Here is a 22,566-nt window from a genome sequence, read left to right as displayed (position 1 = left end):
CAAATTTTTTTCGTTTTTAAAATATCTTAAGACGATAGCAATGGAGAAAGAGAAAGAGAAAAGGGAAGGATCTGTTAAAGCTGCTTATTGTTTAGAAATAATCTGGCTGTGATCTTTCTCAAGCATGCATGCCATTTGCATTCATGCAAACTAAGATTGACTTTTAGGCTGTCTTCCTACCAGTTCCATGAAATGTTGCCTTAAGATGTGTAACTCCAGCCTCCCTGGTGGTCCAGTATTATCAAATAATGAGGGATTGTCAAAAAAGGACCATAAATAAGTGACACTGAGGAAAAGGCCTGAAACTTGTAATAACATTTCCTGGGACTGTGTTCTGATCCACATCTACGTTGCATGCCTATTTGTTCAACTAGGAAAATTTTCATGTCCTCAGCTATTTTACGGAATAAGAATTTGCATACCCAAGGATAAAATTTTAACGCATTTCTTTATGTATTATTGACTGAAGGAGGGAGAAAGAGCTGGGTAATGGAGTGGAGGCGTGAATAGGAGTCAGGCACAAAAATGGAACGGCTTGAAGTAGCATCATCACATTTAAGTACAGAGGGAAGGATTATTGACCTTTGCATGGATCATGCCTAAACATGTTTGCTTGGATCACAACATGTTTACTATTTTTAAAGTTTATGTCTTAAGATAAGGGACCTATTGCTGAGTTTCTCACAGAAACATAGCTTTTTATGTTTTCCATACTGAAGCCATGGCAAACACACACACACACACGCACACCATGTAGGTTTTAGAATGTTTTAATCCTGTTTCAGAATTTACTAGAAAACCTAGCCTGAACTTGCCTTGACAATGTCTTAAGAAATATATCATCACTAAAGTCCTTTTCATAGAATGAAAGATGAAAGATGCTAATGAAAACATGCCACCACACAGCACATTTTAAATGGTTGGTCTCTGATATGTGGGCTTTCTTACAAACATGTCGCCAATCTTAAAATCTATAGGAGAAAACACTATAACTCTTATATGAAGAGTGGTTTGAAAGCTACTTGATAGATTTTCTAGTAGCTGCAGACTGCGGTTGGTCAAATATGGCCATACTTCCAGAGTGACCTTCTAAGATCTTCCTTTGATAACAATAGGAAAAATTAGTGATAATTTTTTTTATGCAATAATAGAAAGACTACTAAGGAAGATTTTTATCCATAGGGGGCTAGACAGAAACAGATGGCACTTCCAAATTGGATAATTTGGGAAGAATTAATAGTCAATTTACAACAGGTGTGAGCAGAGTATGTAGCGAATACAAGGGATCGTCCAGTACACCCTGGCTAGAAACAGCAGTGGGTGGTTACTACCCACAGGCTTGAAGAGGCAATGAAGAGCAGCATTTTCCAGAACCCAGAAACAGAGATGGCTTTGTGAAAATGCTGAGACCTCCATTTGAGGGACAGAGTCAGCCTCTGGTGATGTCTCAAGGAGGAGATAATTACTCTGATCTCATTATCCTCCAATCCTATAATCTCCTACTGGGGCTCTGCACTAATGGAATGAAATTGGAAGTCAGAGAGCAAGGGAGCCTGAGATGAGATCCATCCAGGTGTGCCTCCTGGGCACGCGGCAGTGTGGAGAAGAGTGGGGCACAGATCTGTAGGGACAATGGAGATGATCAGCACCCCTGTGAATATAACATTTGGAACGCAAATCAACATAAGATGTCTTTAATTACTGCTGGAAACTGAGATTCCAAGACAGAAAATGAAGCCTAAAAATCAGTGAAATGTGAAGCACTTATTGGAAAAACAGTCATTTAATAAGGAATGGGTCTATATATTTTGTGTTTTGCAAAAAAGAAAAAAAATTAAGGCAACTGACGATAGATTTTTCTTTTGGCAATAGTAATTACGAAGAGTATTGTGAGAGAAAGTAGATGACCAAGAATTTTATACATGGATCAATTAAAAAAAAAAAAGTTTTGTAAACCCTGTGTGTATTCTTAGAATATGAGAGGTGTGGTGAGCTTCCTGTTTTTAACATGAACTTCCTGTTTTTAATGTGAGCATAGTGATATAGAACAGAATTGTGGGAATAAATAAAACTTATACTCTTATAAGGGTTCAACTGTTGTACACTAAAAGCTTATGCTTATCTCACTCTATGTACTGTAAAAAAAAAAAAACACAAACAAAAAAAAAACAACACAGCAGTAATCACCTTTTCACACAAGCCACTGAACTGAAATCATCACCTTCTGCATGTTAGCAGCCATTCAGTGCTTCTTATTTTGTCTTTTCATAACTGGAAAGATGTATGAATTAAACCCTCAGGGCCTTTTCCCTGGTGCTCTGGCAATGTAGCCAGTGATCATTTCTATATTCTTTTTCTTTCCATCCAAATAAGAGTCAGTTTGAAATATCTTTAGTGCTGGAGAGCAAAGTTTTTTTAAATAAACATTTCCTTTTGTTTTCATGCTAGGAATTACAATTACTATCTTGTTCAGGATGATGTGTCTCTCAGCAGTAGACAGTCTTTTTTTTAGAAGTGTGTACATCAAGGGCATATTTTTGCACAACTTTTTAGGGAGAGGGGGAGATTTCCATAGCATAAGTTTTATATTTATTTCCTCGCCATCACAATTGTTTGGGCTATCTGAATACAAATAAAGCTTTTATCCATTACCATGATTAGCAAACTGAGCAAGTTTTTACATTAAATTTGGTATTTGGGAATTATGGTTTTTAGTGTTTTTTTTTAAATTCAGAATGTTTTCAAATAATCATATATGGAGCAGAATTTAATAATACATGTGACCACTTACAAGTAAGTGTCCTTTTCATTAATCTTTCTTTAACTCTAGCAAATCCAAGCTTAAAAATCTTAATAGTCCTAGTTTATATTTACATGGTGCTTTACAATTTGGAATATACTTTCTCAAAGTTTATCATATTTGCTTCTACAGCTATTCTATAAGGTCCTTAGGCCCATTTTGCAAACTCAGCAAGACAGGGCCAAAGAAAGTAAATGATTTTCTTATGGATACATACTCATGAAGCTGGAAATCTAATCCAAGTGTTGTAACCATAAATCCTGAGGTTTTTTTCACCAATCCTACCTGACTTAATAATTAATGCAGTGTCTTATGTTCCAAATACTGTACTGTTTTGAAGAATATAAGCATCAAATGTTTCTTGCAACTCGTTTTGATCTCACATACATGCACACTTCTCTTTAATATATATGGAGAGAGAGAGAGATGATAGATAGATAGATAGATAGATAGATAGATAGATAGATAGAGTCTTTGATGAGTAAGACTAACTATACCATTTTTATTTTTTTAATTTTCTTAATTTGATATTTTATCAGAAAAAATGAAAAACAAGTAAAACTATACCACACAAAAATATTTAAAGAGATAGCTAGAATATCCCTCATGGGCCTGTCTTCTCCCCTTCAGTCTCACCATGCTAAGGGAGTGAAGGTAGCCATTTTGAATAGATTGGTGTATTAATAACCAATATTGGATGAGCATATTTTTGCTCAGTCAAAAGTATAGGTATATGTAAATATGCGGTCTGACAATTAAGTTCACAAATTTGTAACAATGTTGCTAACCTTTTTGGATATCAGAGGGATTATTCATTATGAATTTGGACCAAAGGAACAACAGTTAACTAAGTTTACTATTTGGAAGCGCTGAAAAGGCTGTGTGAAAAAGTTAGATGACCTGAACTTTTCAACAACAATTTATGGCTCTTACATCACGACAATGCACCAGCTCACAAGGCACTGTCTGTGAGGGAGTTTTTAGCCAGTAAACAAATAACTGTATTAGGACACCCTCCCTACTCACTTGATCTGGCTCCCAATGATTTCTTTCTTTACCCAAAGATAAAGGAATTATTGAAAGGAAGACATTTTGATGACATTCAGGACATCAAGGGTAATATGACGAAATCTCTTATAGCCACTCCAGAAAAAGAGTTCCAAAATTGCTTTGAAAGGTGGACTGGGCACTGGCATCAGTGCATAGCTTCCCAAGGGGAGTCCTTCAAAGGTGACTATAGTGATTTTCAGCAGAGGTATGTAACATTTTTTTCTAGGATCAGTTCGCGAACTTAATTGTCACTTCGTACATGATCACATAGAGGTTCTGTATATTTGTTTTTAAAGAAATGAAATTGCCCTTTATACATTGTTCTTTCAGATTTTTTCACCTTAATAATACATCATGGGTGAATATAACCACTTACCAAGGTAAAGATATAACTTCATATTTGCTTTGTAATTTCTGCATACATATCACATACATATATTATTTTAACATAAACAGGCGTCCAACAGGCTCTTTTGCTTTCTAAGGACTTTTTTTTTGCCTTTTCTCCTCCCTCCCCTTTTTTTCCTTTTTCACTGGCTCTCCCTCTGCCCTCCCACTACTATCTCCCCTCACAAAAAAACTCGTTAACATGACTGTGCATATCCTTTTTTGATTCTTGTACTCATATAATCATGTACAAATATATGTCTACACACAAATATATGCACATATAGACACTTCTAGAGTTTCTGTTCTTATATATTTTACAAATAATCATGATACCACTTCTCATTTTACTCTTCACACTCAATCTTATCTTATGGAAATCTCTTTAGGTCAAATGGCACAGAGCCAATTTGTAAATTATATGTATATTATTAAAATACAGGAGGTGTGGCGACCTTCCTGGGGTTTTTTAAATAATTGCAGAGTGTTCCAAGGTGTGGCTCTACTGTAATTTATTTAATCATTTCTCAATGGATGAGTATTGCTTACTCTATTAGTCAGGATCTACTCAAGAGAGAGAAACCAGACTTTTTGTTTGAACAGAGAATTTAATATAAAGATGGTGCCCGGCTGTAAAAGAGTGTTCAGTAGGTAACAGGAAAAGAAAAAAAAAAAACAAAAAAAAACGAAGAACAGCAAGATATTACAAATTGGAATTGCATGTCTGGGTGAACAAGGGAAGACATTGGAATTGTTAAAAGCTTGGAATAGGGGCCCCCTGGAACTGAAACTCAGACTTCTGGGGAGGTAGCCAGCTGGGTGGGTGCTTGTGTCTGAAGAGTGCAATGAGGCTGTTTCTGAGGGTGTTTCTGAGGGTGTCAGCAGCTGCTGCAGGAGGGAACTGCTGCAACGAGAGTGAAGAAGCATTTCTATGATGCACGCAAGCTTGTGCGCACGCGCGCACACACGCGAAGCGGGTAAGATGACAACCAGAAGCAAATAGGATGGAGCCTTTCTCACCTTTCAGTTTCCCTGTGGTTCCCCCTTCCTAGTGGTAGAGAGCTTCAGAGGGAGCCAGATAATGAAACAGAAATGTGATTTCCAGAGTCCCAGGCCGGGAGCAGAATTTAGGAGGGTGGGCTTAAAGTTTTGAGACATTATCATCTCGAACCTCTTTATTGCAATCTTTTTTTTCAATTAAGAACATATCTGTATTAAATGTTCTTATTCACACATCCTTATGTACCAGTGTTTTTATTTCTCTGGGTTAGATTCCCAACAGTAAGATTACTGCATAATATTATATTTTTTATTTTACCAGATGTTGCCAGATTTTTTTTTAATGATACTGTAAAAATTCACACTTCTACTGGCAATTTTAAAGAGTACTCTTTCTTCTTATCCCCATCAGCAACAGAGGTTATCACTCTTCAATTTTTCCAGCATAATGAGTATAAAGCAATGTCTTATTATTTTAATTTGTGTTTTCCTGATTGTGATTTTAAGTATCTTGTCATATGTTTATTGACAATCTGTATTATAGAAATGTACACTTGAAACCTATATAATTTTTCTAACCACTGCCACTCAATAATTTTTTTTTAAATCTGTAGTTCCTGTTTTGTGAATTTCTATTCCTATCTTTTGCTTAAAATTTTGTTGGGATTTTTCTCTTGCCTTATTGTGTGAATAGACATAATCTCTTTGTATATTATCAAAATTGAACTTTATCAGTCTTCTGTGTTGTACTTTTTTCTAACTCTATGATTTGTGTATTCACTTTAATTTTTGTCTTTTTTTTCAGATTCAATATAATCAAATGTGACATAGTTTGTGATTCCTATATTAGTTTTATAGAATTTCTCCTATTCCAGTATTTCATTTATAATTTAGGCTTATTTCAAAGATTTATTTTTTTCACATTAAGACTGTTCAATCTGGAGTATATGATTGTATGTACTATGTGATAGGAGTTTGACTTTTACTTCCACATGGATAGCCATTTGTCTAGAAGCATTTATTATATTAACTATCCTTTCAATATTGACTTAAAATACTAGTTTTGTTATATATGAAATTCTTATAGCTATTTCTGATTTCCTCTTCTGGATTTCACTGACCTTTTGGTTAATTCTTATGCCATACCATATTGACTTAATCACAGAGACTTTTAATACAGACAATGCCTAGCGTAGGGAGACCTCCTTTTTTATCATTTCTTGGTTATTCTCAGGCATTTCTTTATATATATATATATTCTTTAAGATCATTTTATCTATCTCCTATCTACTTCAGAAAAGAAGAAATAGGACCCATTGGAGACCTAACTGGAACTACAGTCTACTTATATGTCAATCTGTAGAGGATTTATGTTTATAAAATTATCTTGCCATCAAAAAATGGTGCTTTCATTTGTTCAGATCATGATTTATACTTCTCATAAGATTTCATTGTTTATATTTTAATAAGATTTTATGATTTCTTTGTTAAATTTATTCTTAAGTGTTTTATTGTTTTTGTTTTTATTATCACATTTCTGGATATTTATTGGTAGAAGAGAGCTATTGATTTTGCAGTATTTCCATTAGGATAGACTCAACTGTTATAATAAATCCAAAAAGTGATGGCTCAAAAGATATACAATATTATATATCTCTCTCTCATGATAGTTTAGACAGTATGTTCCAAATTGTCAGAGGTCATTCAAGGACTCAAGAGAATTCAGCTCTACTATCTTTAATATGTGGCTTCCTGGCTAATTCTGATACTCACCATCCTAACACAAAGCAATAGAAAAAGCGTGAAATAAATTTTAGATTTATGGGACAGGCTGAAAACAGACAATTGCTGGCTCTGTTCACATCTCACTGAAGGGAGTTTTGTCATAGGCAACCTATAACTGGAAGGGAGATGTAATGTGACTGGGAAGAGGTACACTCAGTTACTATTCTGTTAATACAGAAGGAGGGAAAATGGATTTTAGAAAATTTACTAGACTCTGCTGTGGTATAATTATCCTGTATCTAACTATTGCACCAAATTCCCATTAATTGTAGTAGTTTTCTTTTTTAACTAGAGATTCTTAGAATTACTATAATAGTATTATCAACAAAAGAAGATTGTTTTATTGCTTCTTTTTCAATATTTTTCCTACGAAATATTTATTTTGTTGTTATTATACTTGCTAGAAACCTTCAGACAACTTGAATAATAATAGCAAGATCAAGCATCCCTAACAGAATTTCTTTAACTACCATAGTTCTAGTATTTTACCATTTAGAATAATATTTGTTATTGGTTTTATAGAATGTTGTCTTTAATACTTTAAGAGGTTTCCTTCAATTTGTATTTTACTTAGAGCTTACATTGCAATAAGACTGCCGAAGTTTGTCAAATATCTTTTCACCACTTAAGATCATAATGCTTTTCTCTTTCACTTTATTAATCTAAAGAATTATGTTGACAGATTTCCTGATACAGGAATATCTGGAATAAATTGTATTTATCCTATTTCCTGTACATTAAAAAAAATAAACTGCTGGTGTATCAAAGAAATATGCTCCTATTTAGATATAAGGTAATATTTTTTTAAAGATATAAGGTAATTTTTTTAAAGAAATTTTGCATCTGTAGTCCCAAATAAGATTAGAACATAATTTAATTTCCCTTCTTTATTTCTTTTTGGGTGCTGACTGAGTACATTTGGAGTTTCATTTATATAGTATTAATAATATGAATTAGGGAAATTTATGATTTTATAGTCAAGAATAGTGTAAATAAAATTGGAATTATGTGTTCTTCAAAAATAGATACAAAAATAAGATACAGTTGTGTAATCATCATGTCTATATCCTTTTTAGGGAATATACACTTTCATTTACTTTTCCAATCTCTTCATTACTATCAAGTTTTTCTCTCTCTTGAAAAAATCCTGGCAACATTTATTTTGCTAGAATATGATTCATTTCCTTTAGGTTTTCAAATTGTTGCACTAGCATTACATGTAGCTTTTATCATTTTTCTAATCTTTTCCGTGTCTTTGGTTATATATCCTTACTCATTTCTTATACAATTTTGCTCTCTCTTTTCCTTACTAACCACTATAGGAAGTACATCTTTTTTTGTAATTTTGCTTCCCAAAGGACCTGATATAAGAAAGTATTTCTTTATCCTTCTTATTTATATCCACTTAATGAGTTTTAGCTTGTATATTACACAATTTTTCTATATTCTTTTATTTTGTTTTGAACTGGGTTCTTTAATAATGAAAGAATGTATAGTTATAAATTTTTATCTGGATACAGCTTTTTCTATGTTCTGTAGCTCTTAGTATGTTTTCTAGAGTTTCTGGCTATAATTTTCCAGCAAAATTTCATTTCTTTGGACCAAGAAATATCTAAATATGTAGTAGTTGATTTTCAGGTGATTAAGATTTATTAGTCACATTTCAAATTTTATTTCTAATTTTATTGGCTCAATATCAAAAGAAGTGCCCTATAAAATCTCTATTTAAATAATTTTTCTAGGTATTATTTGATGCCAAATATTTTTTTAACGTTTGTAGACATTAAAAAGTATTTTTCAATTAATGAGCATGTGATTTTTTTATATATCTGTTAGTCAAGTTTTTATTGCATTATTCAACTTCTCTATTTTCTTGTTTAATTTTTTTATAAGCCACATTGTCTTTAAAGATTTTTCTTTTATTCCAAGCTTTAATTATCCTAGCAAAAATATTCTGTTGTCTACTGAGAATTCTGACCCTTCAAATTATCGCATTCTTTTTCTCCTTTCAAATACTCTTGACTTTTAGCCATGGGTCGGGGTGGGGAACAAAGGGGAAAATACTACAGATAGTATCATATCAAACGTCTGTGTGAGACTGTCTTATTCTGGTTCCTTCATTCTGGAATAGTTTTTTTGCTTCAGTTCACATACAAAACCTCCTTCAAGTTTTCTTACTGCCCTCTTCTGATCAATGATATAATAAACAGTATTCATATATAGCTATTTTCATGTCCAGCCACACTGTGTATTCTTTAACACAGACCATTTCCTTTTAAAGGAACTATGCCACTTTTCTTAAATTATAACATTAAAAAATATATTAAAACAATTTAGTAATTATTTTTTTTTCGTTTGATAATCATTGTTTTCTTGATGAAAATAAAAATCCAACCATGTTTAGTAAGATCAAATTTGAAAGATGTTATTATATTAATAATCACAGAAAACTGACAATATCAGTTACATTCATATCAAACCAAAAATTAGAAACCTCTTGAAAATATTAAAAAACACTTACAAAACTTAAGTATTTCCCTCTGTATATTGTCAATTATCTGCTAAGATCCAGGATCACTCCTTGATGATCCCAGACTTTTCATGCAGACTTTGTTGGAACTTACTGGTTCCAACTTTTATTGACCTGCAAGGTTAGTGTAATTTGGGTACCAGTAAGTGATGTTAGAGTGTAAGGTGGCTTCTATTTAATCTAAGGTAAAGTATTTAAACTGATCATAATAAGGTATGACAACCATATTTGACTAATCTACAAAGTAGAATATATCATTGTGATAGTAATGGGACAAACCACCCAATTAATTAGTAGCAAATTGGACAGATTGCTTTGGACATTTTCCAAGGGAGAAAGTGCTTCTGGCGCTTTGCTTCAAAGGCAAGACAGACCAAACTTCCTTAGTCCTCTTGGGTAGAGAAAAATTTGATTTTCTATTCTTAAGTTTTATATGCCAGAATCTTATCCACAACAGAGGCAGAATTGCAGGACAGAGAAAGATGTTTATGCTAAAAGTATGAGTCTAGCAACCTGTGATGATCATGAAATTTGAGGGCAGTCTTTTGGAGTTTCCTCTACCTGTGAATAACAACAGAAATAATGCAATCTGTAAAATGTTTTCATGTATAACTCATTTGATCTTATAACAATCTCCATTTTATAGCGAGGGAATTGAGGTCCTGGAATGTCAAACAATATACTCCTGCTAGAACTAGTCTTCTACCACAGGTCTAATTGCAAGTCAGTCTCTTACTCTATATCACTGCCAGCACAGCGAGTGTGCTTCACTCTGTTCCCATATTTTAACTGGAATAGAGATAATAGAGAACTTAGCCATGGCAAAAATGTAACCTTTGCCTAAGCTCATTTCTTTCTTTCAATGCCTAATCTCGTATTAGAAAAAAAATGGAATCAATGGATTTTAAGGTAAAAGATCTCTTGAAATACTAAATAATCAAACAAATGCTTCCTCCCATTAGATTGGGGGATGCTGGTGAAGAACATGAGAATTATCTCTTTATTATAAGCCCCTGCTGAGTTCCTTCACAATTGTGGAGGGAACCTGGCCCTCCTTGTTTTATGTGAAACACCACAAAGTTGTATTTGGTTTGAAAAATTAGGTAATCTTATACCAAATTGAATTTCCTGCAGCATTTCTTAGTTCTTGCTGAAGCACTTTTCAATTCTAGTTCCTTAATCATATTCTCAAATACATTTAACTATAGAAAACGTAAAACAAAAAACTAAAAAAACAACAACAAAGCAAAACAAAACAAAAACACTACAACAAAACCACTCCCAAAACCTATTACAACACGTGGCCTATTCACCTCTGTTCTATAGTGTCAAAATCCTGAATTTCACTGAGAAGGAAAGATGGATGGGTTTTGTTTTCTAGTCTCTAAAAGAGGAGTTGAGATGTCAGTAGAAAAGTACCTCTCTCCATCACCAGAGGAAGCTAATCAAGGAAAAATGTCTGTGGGTAGTAGATACATTAATCTCCCCCTGGATCACGGGGCTGTTATGAGGTGTAACTAATTGTATCGTTGTGACTCATCTTGGTTTGTAATAATGTGTTCCACAGTGACATCAGCAGTTGTACGAGATGGATGTTGCATGTAAAGAAAAAGTTTGTTCAGCTGGAATATCTGCAAGCCTATAGATGACACAGTGACAATCTGCAGTGAATGCAGCAATTGTATTTGCACAGTAACACATTTGTGATATCCTGTCATCAGCATGTTTCTGAAACTTTCTCAAACAGTCGTCATGGGACAGTTTCAGGCTATTGTAACAACTTAGTTCTCAAAAATGACCTCTGTGGGTATCTAGTCAAGTCCACTTCTGTGCTGAGTTCAGATGCTCAGAAAATTCTTTATAAAAGAATCTTAAAATATTTCAGTGATAATGTTAGTTCAGATCCTTCACAAACTTTTGGTTTGTAGAACAAGTTCTTCCAATAACATTTTCTCTACCGAAGGATAGGAGTACTGTGATCTCTTGCTACATCTGAAATGCATACATTCTGATTGCCCAATTATTATCTATGGCCAATAATTGGCACAGTGAGAGAACAACCAGACTAGAGTAGTCAGAAGCCCTGTGGCTGGCCTTGGCCTTGTCATGAACTTATGACTGCCTGGAACAGAATGCTTCCGAGTTTGAAACGAGGGGGTGACACTCTTTAACATCCCCTCCTACTTTAAAACTGTAACTTTTTAAAAGCTACCTATTCAAAACCTTTTTTTATACTTCTTTTCAAGTAAATTGGAAAATCTTTAAGGAGCAACAACTGAGGGTATAATTTTTTTAAACTTATTTTGAATGTTTTAATTTTAAAATAATTTAAAACTGCTTTTTTTTAAAACAGTTAAATGTTTTAAATTTTAAAAGTGTCATTTAGCAGTTTTTTTTTATTTTAAAAGGCAAATAACAGAAAAGAGTAATAAAATGCATCTTAGAAGCATACAAGTTAGATGCATACTTGTATACCATGTGCCTGGTATACAATAATTACTGACCTTGGGGCCGGCCCGGTGGCTCAGGCAGTTAGAGCTCCCTGCTCCTAACTGAAGGCTGCTGGTTTGATTCTCACATGGGCCAGTGGGCTCTCAACCACAAGGTTGCCAGTTCAATTCCTCGAGTCCCGCAAGGGATGGTGGGCTCCGCCCCCTGCAACTAAGATTGAACACGGCACCTTGAGCTGAGCGGCCTCTGAGCTCCCTGATGGCTCAGTTGGTTGGAGCTTGTCCTATCAACCACAAGGTTGCCGGTTCGACTCCCACAAGGGATGGTGGGCTGCGCCCCCTGCAACTAGCAACAACAATTGGACCTGGACCTGAGCTGCGCCCTCCACAACTAAGACTGAAAGGACAAGAATTGAAGCTGAATGGCACCCTCCACAACTAAGATTGAAAGGACAACAACTTGACTTGGAAAAAAAGTCCTGGAAGAACACACTGTTCCCCCAATAAAGTCCTGTTCCCCTTCCCCAATAAAAAAATCTTTAAAATAATAATAATTACTGACCTTGAGAACCAGAATTTACTCAAATTCCTGATAGCAAAAGCAAAAGGGCAAATAATGGACTGTATTTCCACTAATTTTATTTCAAAGGAACTGAATATATTTTTCTAGAGAAATGAGCATTTCCTGAAAATAAATACTTCTAGACTGATATATACCCCGATGGTAATTGAAACATTTTCAAAATGATACTGATATGTAAAAGAGAAATACAATTTAGTAAGGATAGGCCATCCTGTACAAGCAATTTCTACCTCTAATAGTCAGAACAATATAGAGAGCATTTACACATCTGCTGTGCTATGCTTTTTTTTTTCTCAGTGGTAAAAACTATTGCTGTATTTTTAATGTCTCTAATTTTATTTTTCAGAATGACAAATCCCCAGGACGATCTGCAAGTCGATCAAGTAATATTTCAAAAGTAAGTCAGTTTTATTTATTTTCTTAATGGTTTATTGATTTCCATATTTTATGAGTTCATGTAAATGTTTTTTTAACATTTAACCTATAATTGTTACCTACGAACAATACACAAATATGTTAATGGTTTCAACTATTTCAAATTGATACTGTGACAAAAGGACACAATTTTACATAGCAAAATGAGTAAAGCTATTTTTCCCTCTTCAGTGCTATATGCAAAAGGTAATTTGCTACTTTCAGAGGGTCATGCAAAGTACGTTTTTTCTCTCATTTCAAGCATCATAGAGCTGCCACATAACGAACTTGAAACTATAACATTCATGGTACAATTTCCATGAATTTAGTTTTTCGAATTTATTTTTGTCACCAGGGCAGGTTTTAGAAATCAGTTTATGACATGGGATATTTGTTTGGTCACATTTACTTTAGAGTCAATAGATGACAAAAAACAACAACAACAACAAGAAAAACACCTCCCTAGACTGACTATAAATCCAAATAAGAAACCACAGTGTTGAAAAATGTTGCCATGGGAGAGATAGATACTCTAGATGTTGCCTCAAAAACAAAAATATGAGCTATTCTCTAAAATGAGGCACTATACAATGTATAGACTTGGTGTTTGGGGAGTGACAAGTCTTTTAGAGCCAGTTGTCAAATTGGAAATTTATGACTTCCAAAAATATAATTCAGACAAAGATATATTTACCACGAATAGAACTTCTGTTACAGAGCCCCTCACTTGCCAGCACCTTTCCACACCCTTGAACATAATTTTATATGTGTAATATAAAATAAACCTTATGCACTACCAAAATAAACTTTAGGCACTGCAGAACCTAGATCCACTCCCAATTTAAGGAAGCTTTTGTGTTTTACTTTGTTTTGTTTTCAGAAAGGAAAGACTTTATTACTTATTGAAAAAATAGCAGTAGCGAGAATATCGGCATTTTCTTAAGCTGGTTTCCTGAGGCCACTTCTTCCAAGAAAATGCCAAGATGGTCAGGTGACACACTGGGTGGATTACAGGAACAGAACCCTAACCTTAGGAAACCCTAATATTTTTATTTATTTTTGTTTTTTTATTTTTTTAAAGGTAAAAGTTTTATTTACTGAAATGTAAGAAAAAAACACTACGTGCAAATTTTATGTACTATTGCTAAGAGTATTTGGAGACTTACTTTCATCTACATGTTTATTTGCAAAAGAAGTGGAAATACACTCCCTATGGGTCTACTTTAATGTGAGATGCAATTCTCCATGGGTCTCTTGCATCGCTACATGTTTTGCAAGCAGAAGCATTGACTGCTTCTACTCTGGAATATCTTTTTAAAGATGTTTGTATAGTGGATGGCATTGCAACATTGAGATATGGTCTCCCTGTGGAGCACTGGACAGGCATTTTTTCTTACACTTTATTAAAAATATTAGGGTTGTTTACACTAAAGAGAAACCCTATGAATGCAAACAACCCTAATATTTTTAATAGAGAGTAAACATGCCTGTCCAATGCTCCATAGGGAGACCATATCTCCATGTTGCAATGCCATCCACTATATAAACATCTTTAAAAAGATATTCCAGAATAGAAGCAGTCAGTGCTTCTACTTGCGAGACATGCAGTGATGCTAGAGACCCATAGAGAATTGCATCTCAGTATATGGTACTGAACATGTGTACATAATTACATTCAAATTTGAGCGTCAGCATGGCTAGTGGTTAAGAGTCTCACTCTGGAAAGAGATCGTCTGAATGCAAGTCTTTTTACTCTGTAACCCCGAGACATTAACTTACCCTTCCTCAGACACTGTTGCTTCCTGTGTGACATGACTATGATGATATCAGTCACGTGAGAGATATTTTCTTACATGTTGTAAATTAAAACAATACCTTTCAAAGGTCTGTCATCTCCATCACCTCACGAAGAGCCTTGCCTGCAGCGGCAGGACACTCTTCCTTCTGAACTTAATGTTAATATTGACCTAGAAACTTGTAAATGGTACTGACAACTCCTTTGTCACACCAAATATATTGTTTCACTATCCAGGGATGAAATTATATCTGCAGTTCCAAACTGCTGTTTGAGTTTGACATAACACAGTTTGTTTGTAACATTTTAGCCTTTATAATTTATTCTCTGAGAAGTGAAAAAGTCAGGTGTGTAGTTTCCCTTCTGTGAGTTCTTCTAGGCCCTGATATGTACTGATTGTGTCATTGTGTGGGAGACAGTTAATGAGAAAAATTCATTCTATTCAGATAGAAATGAAAAGCTCTCTTCTTAAACAGTAACTCTAATTGTACAATAGCAAAAATCAACTATCTCACACCTGAAGGGATAAAAAGATTTTAGTGAGCATACATTTATTTTATTTAAATCAATGTAACTTTCCTCTTGTTTGTGTTCAGAATGATAGTCACAAATGCTAAATCCATTGTTGAGTCCTTACTACTTTTTCATGAACTACTACATGATAAATTCTTCATTAAGACCACATAACTTTACCAAGTATGAAATGGCAAAATCTAGCAATGTTGTAGTCCTTTTAAAGCGGTATAGAAGAAAATATTAAAATGGAACAAGGATGTTTTTCCTCTAATTTTGTCAAAATAATTTTTTATGTCAAATAAAGCTTTTCAAGGATGCGATAATCAATATAACAGAGTAATTAAGAATGTAGATTGTAGAGTAACTGCTCAGGAGGGTTATTTAACTTCCTTAGTAGCTCTGTCTGTGAAAGGAGAATATATAACAGTACCTATCTTTCAGAGTGGTACATAATGTTTTATATATATGTAAAACAATAAGAAATTATTTTATCAGTATTACTTATAATGGGTGACTTCCTTATCTTTACCAAGTCTGTGTTGTGTCCGATCCTTTGATACGGGAATATCACAGATAACACAGAGGACTCCATCCAGGATGGGATCGCAAAAATGTCCTTCGCACTGTTGAGTCTGCTTTCCTGCCTATGTCTTGCTCTTCCTTACCTAATCTACAGACTTTCTAATCATCATTTGTGGAATGTCTCCCTCAGGAATCTTGTTCTATACTGGAAATGATGGAATCATGAAAAAAAATCTCTTTCTAGTCTTCAGCGAATTTACAGTGAAGAATTTGAAACACAAAATATTACATAACATAACATAACATAACATAACATAACATAACATAACATAACATATAAGTTAAGTACAACTGTATAACTCCCTGTGCAGAAAAGGTACCAAGCAAGCCAAACTCTTATCCTTGGGAAAGCCTGCTGACAGGTTGGCCCTTGGCTAGCATCTGGGAACTTGGATTTCAGAAGTTGAGTACCACCCTAATCAATAAGAATGCGTCACTATGCCTAAACTGTGCAAACTATGTGGTTTATCTAAATACCTGCTTTCCTAAGGGAGTCTGGAATTTTGGTACATGCTAGGCAGTGGATACCTACGTAACCAGCCCCCCTAAAAACTTTGGGCATGGAGTCTCTATGAGTTTCCCTGGAAGACAGCACTTTACATTGTTGTCCAACTCACCGCTGCATGAATGAAGCACATCCTGTATGACTCCCTGGGAGAAAAATTTTGGAACTTTGCTCTTGGTTTCCTCTGGACTTCACCCCACGTCCCTTTTCCCTTCACTGGTTTTCTTTTGTACCCTTTCACCGTAATAAATCATAGCCCTGAGTATGACTATAAGCTCAGTCCTGTGAGCTGTCCGAGAAAATCACCGAACCTGAGCAGATTCATAGGAAACTCTGATGCATTAGCCAAAAAAGTACAGACAGGAGCTATGGGAGTTCAGAGAATGATCACTTCCATTTGGTGAAGAAAGAGTGACATCAAAGAGGACCCCTTAGAAGAATGGTATATAAACAGAGCCTTGAAGAACAGATGTGACTTGATCAATAGTCAGGAACGTATGTTTAAAGAGATATAAGTACAAGATATGGAAGCTAGAAAACATGAATTATTAGGAAAGCGGTACATAAATGTTTTTAGGGGCCTTTGACATGGAACTTTGATAATAGGATACATTCTCTTCAGTCTGGTCATACAAGTGTTATCTGACTTGGGAACACAGAGATGGATTTAGAACCCATCAAGATCCTTGAGACTTTTTCAAATAAATATGCATGAAACTGAATATTATTATTTCTGCTATTCAGGACTGTATAAGCATGATCTTGCTGTTGTGAATACGAAATATCTAAACCTAAATAGGATAAATGACAAATACTGTATTATTAGTGATCATTAAAAATGTTCTCCTTCGTCTTTGCTTCCATATATTATTCAACTGCAGTTACACTTTGAGTTTTCTAGTCATTCCAACTTTTAATTTTTCATTAGTTTATATTTCTAGTTTGTTTTCGGAACATATAAGACAGGTAGTCCTGTGACTCTTTTTTTATTATTATTCTAATAAGATTTGTGGGCCTTGGATATGTTAAAGTTGACCCAAAAGCTACAAGAAGCTATATAGGTTTAAAACAAAACAATGTATGTGAGATTGTCAAAATAGCTCCATGTAAACATTTATCCATTTATCCATCACTTACTTTTTATTTTTGAAAAGCTGCTTTTGATATTAGTGCTTATTGCTGCTTTTTAATACACATACAGCTCAGAAATAGGTTCCTCAAGATGTAAAATTTGCCGAATTTGGCCTTTCTTTTATTTCTTCTTGGGATCATTACATTCAACTAGCAACAGCACATTATGTATTTCACAAGAAAAACCTTTCAAAAGCAAACTGTCAAAAGGAAAGAAAGCTGTGTACTTTCAATTCAAGTCAACATCTAGGATTTTCTTTTAACTGAAACCCTTTATGCTTTTGGTCTATGTAGGGGGCAGCTCACAAAATCTAATCTACTTATGAAAAGAAATTCAAAAGCCACTGCCTTAACAAAATGGTATTTCAATTAGTTTCCATTATTCCCTATGATATTCTCATGACTTCATTTACTTGACAAAGGTTCTTCTAAATTGTTCAGTTGGTCTAGAAATGTCACGTATAATGTTAAGGTAAAGATGCTGTGTAGTGTATAAAGTATTTCTAAAGCTTTCTCTTCTCTTGTCTGTGTACCCTAGTCTATTCTGTAATAAGTGGAGATTCAACCCACAATTTTTTTTTTTTAAATGTACTGTGTACAAGGCATTGTATGAATCATCTCATTTTAAATAGATGGGTTTATTGGATCGAATACATACTTTGATTTTACCTTTGTAAATCTTCATCTCCACATTTTGCTAGACTTGTCATTAAAATTCTAAGATGGTTTTCAGCAAGGTCAAGGGGAAAGTGTTCCCCAAATGTAAAATGTATTGGGAATTCTTTCAGCTGAACCTGAGCCATGCATTTGCGTCTTTGAACAGGTGTTTAATGTTCTGATTTATTGAGAGACCCATCTTGGTTGGCTTATACAATGGGCCTGTAAATCAGCTATATCCTGAGACTGCGTACCTTTAGAGGGTAAGTTGATGAAGTAAAATGGTATGTAGACTTAGGAAACAGCTAGAAATGAGGTGAACTAATTTGAGAACTTTTACAGAGCCTGAATCTAGATCTGTCCTGGGACCAAAGCTAAAGATGAGGATACATTTTAGTTGAATTAGTAATGGTGTGGGTGGAAGATTAAGAAAGCCTGCGATGTTCTTCTATCCGGAGGCTTTTTCTTTATATACACTTACTCCTTAGGTGATCTCACCTAGCCCGTGGTTTTATATAGCATCACAGGCCAACAACTCTCACACAGGTAGCTCTAGCTTATATTTCTGCCAGGAATTCCAGACTCAAATATCCTACTCAAAATGTCCACATTAATATGCAATAAGAATCTGTCTTAGGTCAGGTTGCCCAGAAGCAGATCCTGAGATGAAAATTGTTTGCAATGATTTCCTATGCGAGTGTTCCCAGGAGAAGCCATTAAAAAAGTGGGAGAAGCAAGACAGGGAAGAGGAGGAAGTCCAGAAAAGTTCCCCTGTCCTGCAAGGGAACTGTGCGGCATGGAATATACTTGAAGTTGTCCTGACTTGAGGCATGGGAGAGGAACTTGCATCCTCCCATGCCAGTCATTCACTGGCTCAGCGTCACTGAGAGAAAGGGAAACTTCCAGGCACATTGACTCTCTTCACATGCAGGTAAAGCTGTCTAAGAAGACAAAGGCACTTTTCCAAAGAGAATCGCAGTTGTGGCACTTCAGAAACAAAAGTCCCCAGAAGCCGAAGCGTGTACTGAAACGGTGAAAAGAGCCAGATTGGGTCTTGATGGAACAGTGGCAGCATCTGCTATGGCCCATCCGTTGTACCACTCAGAGCCATATGAACTCATTCCATCTTGTCAAGGATACTCTTAGATGAGGAGTGGTCACAATTTCTGAGAGTAGAAGTAAAAGACATGGAGGAGTCAAATGAGCTTTTGCTATGGACGCTGCCAAAGCCCTAAGTGATTCATCACCTTCTTTTACCACTCATTTCAGATATCCCTCATTCTTGATGTTCAGTTCTGTTAGACTAGGTGGCTGGCTGGTGAGATGTCTCTGATCTCCATTATGATTACTGTGCCCTTAACAGATCATGGCTATAATCAGCCATTTGAAATTAAGCGTGGGTGTCAATAAACATAAATAATGCCACAGTGGATCCCCCAAGTTTTAAAATAGTTCTTGTTTCCTCATTGTATGGCAGCAACCCTCCCTCCTCGTAATGAGCAAGTCCAGTTATTCGATGAATTGCCGATTCATGAATTGCAGATAATTGCAGATAATAATACTGAATTGCAGATAATAATACTCATATTATCAAGTTCACAAGGGAAAGCCCCCATCATGTGGCCAACTGATGTCCATGGTCAGGCCTTCAGTCTTTCCAGAGCCAAGTAGCATTCCTGGAGCTGCTTTCCAAACTATGAAGAGAACTCTGCTACCACAGTATGGCCTTGAACTAGGGTTTTCACTGCAGTTCTCCTGTTGGGTCTTGCATTCTTATTTACCATGGTGACTTTATAGTATAATATTTGCCACTTATTATGGCTCTTGCATCAAGGCTGCTTGCATTGCAGCCGATCTTTCTTGTCTCTCTCCCTCTGCCTCTCATTCTAGGCCCCATTCAAAACTGGTTGTCTTCTGCGTCATCTGCTAAAGGGTCTGAGCATTATTCCAAAGTTAGCTTTTTCCTGTCACTAAAACCCAGAGTCCCACTGAACACTCTGGGTCTTTCTTAACAGTAAAGTAAAATGCAAACTATGTCCTTCACTCTGAAGAGAATGTGATGACATGCATAACACAGGGGACTCCTAACAATTTCACTGATTTGGTCAGCTCCTGAATGTTTGTAGGATTTTTCTCCTGCCCTCTGGAATACAGGTGTGCTCATACAGCTTTCAGGTCATTGTCCTTTCATGGTCATTAGATCTGATTAACATAATTGCATCAATACAATGGAGTGTGTGTGTGTGTGTATTCATGTTTGCTGGTGGGGGGGGAATACTTAGTTTTACAAAGAGGAGAATTACATCTCCATATACACATAAAGGATTCATATTTTGCATGATGATGTGCTTTGTTTGTTTGGGTAAAACTGGATTGACTGTCCATATTTTGATAAAACAATACAGCATCTATGATTTTTCACTCATATGTTCGTTATAGAACATCTATTTACTGTATGCAAAAAAATTATTTTAGATGCTAGAGATTCAAAGCTATCAGAGCTGTTAAAGTCACTGGCATTATGAAATATATATTCTAGGATTATTGTACATTGTTCTGGATTGTTATCTCTAGCTAAAAAGTTCTTTGAGGTTTCAATTATTTTTTCTTTCAGATTTTATCTAGGACAGGCCTCCATAATTCTCCTGGATCTCAAGAACTAGGAAAAGCCATAACTTTTAGGAAGCTTGCCTTTAACTAAGCATTTTGAGGATCTGGGTGGAGATGGGGGGTTAGGGGAGTGTCTAGTACTAGGGGCCAGACTGGGAAAGCTGTTGATCTGACTGTCGGTTGAGGTGACTACAACCAAAGGTGATAGAGGAGAACTCCCTGCAGGGATCATGATTTGGATACTGTAGTGCTAGCTAGCTTTTTTGTTAACCAATTAAATCATGTCTGAGGCTTCACATGTCTTCTGGCAAATAATAAATACCAGAGGATTTGAAATATATCCTCTCCTTTTGCCTTCAGTAATATGGTCCTTAAGCTATGTTATCTTTATTTAGTTTTGACTTCTTTCAATGTTAGTACCGTAGTTAATTTGTTCAGCCTTCAGATAACACGAAGAGTTGGAGGTACTTTTTTATCTGCTTTAACATGACCAACATTTGGACGGTTGGTGGGGAAAGGGATTCGACTCTAAGGCAAGACATTTGGGCTTCATGGTTTCCACGGGCTGCTTTTAATTCCACTTTTAAGTATTGCCAGTGATTAAATCTCTGAACGGAACACCTACCAAGAAGCTGGGATCGATAACACTTTATCTCCTCCAATGCTTAGTACATGGACCTAGTCTCCTTTCATGGTTTAATCCGTTTGCATTCTATTGCCTCTGAACATCCCTTCAGAAGAGGATGACTGTCTTTGAGGGAAGTCCAGAGTCAAAGTAATTTTAATTGAAAACACAGTTAGCTGTTAACAAAAACTATGTTTGTGGAGGTGAAATTCAGAAGCAAGGCTGCAGCTTGGCTCATGATCAGACACACGGGGCATGAGGTTACTGCTGGCAGTTAGTTTATATGCCCTGCATCTCCTTAGCTGAAGAACTCTGGCTATCACCAGGAGTGTAGACAGCTGAGAGCTCCTGACCCAATGCCCAGCCAAGTAGAGGCTACTAATGAACTCAGAAAATAGGCCATGCCAACCACTCAGTGGGAGAGAACAGGCAGAGCAGAATAGACTGCCAAGATATTCAGCAACACGGCAGTGGCTTCTTTGGCGTATATCAAATACATTATCATGTATCAAATGGACCAGCTTGTTTTAACTTCAGCTGTTTAATATAATACTTGCATATTTTAGAATTTCCTTTGTTTTCGTATAATATGAATTAGTAGACTTGTGAGATGAGATTAGGGTCTCATGTCTTTTAAATCTGTCAAATGATGTCAATAGTTCTCACCTATCCTGCAGATGATAGGGCAAGTCTTTCCCCAACAACCTTGGTCCTACAGATCAAGATGACAGATTTGTTTTAGGATATATATGGAAAAAATATTCTATGCAGGTGAATTTACAGAAGCAAGTAGCTGGTAGACTACTCTTGAATAGTGCTGTCCAGTGTGGTAGGCATTAGCCGTTGGTGGCTATCTAAATTTAAATTAATTATAATTATATAAAATTTAAAAGTCAGTTCTTTAGTTGCACTGGCCACCTTTCAAGTGTTCAATAGCTACAAGTGCTTAATGGTTACCATATTGGACAACACAGCTACAGAATATTTCCATCATCACAGAAATTTCTATCAAACAGACACTGCTGCTGTAAAAAAAAAAAAAAAAAAAAAAAAATGTTCTACTCCTCTCTGAAAAGAAAAGAAATAAATGAATGGTTGTCTAGATATTCTCAACACAACTAAAAAATTAATCCCAGTCTGGACACTA

General features: G+C 35.4%; 1 protein-coding gene across 11 annotated transcripts in view; it reads left to right on the top strand.

Annotated features, from left to right (window-relative positions):
- Window positions 1-22,566, top strand: part of MARCHF1 (membrane associated ring-CH-type finger 1) — a 633,309-nt gene that overhangs the window by 489,680 nt on the left and 121,063 nt on the right. For all 11 annotated transcript variants that reach the window (XM_074337792.1, XM_074337794.1, XM_019737038.2 and 8 more), the window contains one exon: window positions 12,931-12,981. In XM_074337792.1, the coding sequence (XP_074193893.1) occupies window positions 12,931-12,981 (51 nt within the window). The remainder of the gene's footprint in view (window positions 1-12,930; window positions 12,982-22,566) is intronic.

The sequence above is a fragment of the Rhinolophus sinicus genome, linkage group LG07 (genome assembly GCF_036562045.2).
Source record: "Rhinolophus sinicus isolate RSC01 linkage group LG07, ASM3656204v1, whole genome shotgun sequence".
NCBI lineage: Eukaryota > Metazoa > Chordata > Mammalia > Chiroptera > Rhinolophidae > Rhinolophus > Rhinolophus sinicus.
The sequence above is the reverse complement of the archived record's forward strand: the minus strand, read 5'-3'. Positions and strand labels throughout refer to the sequence as shown.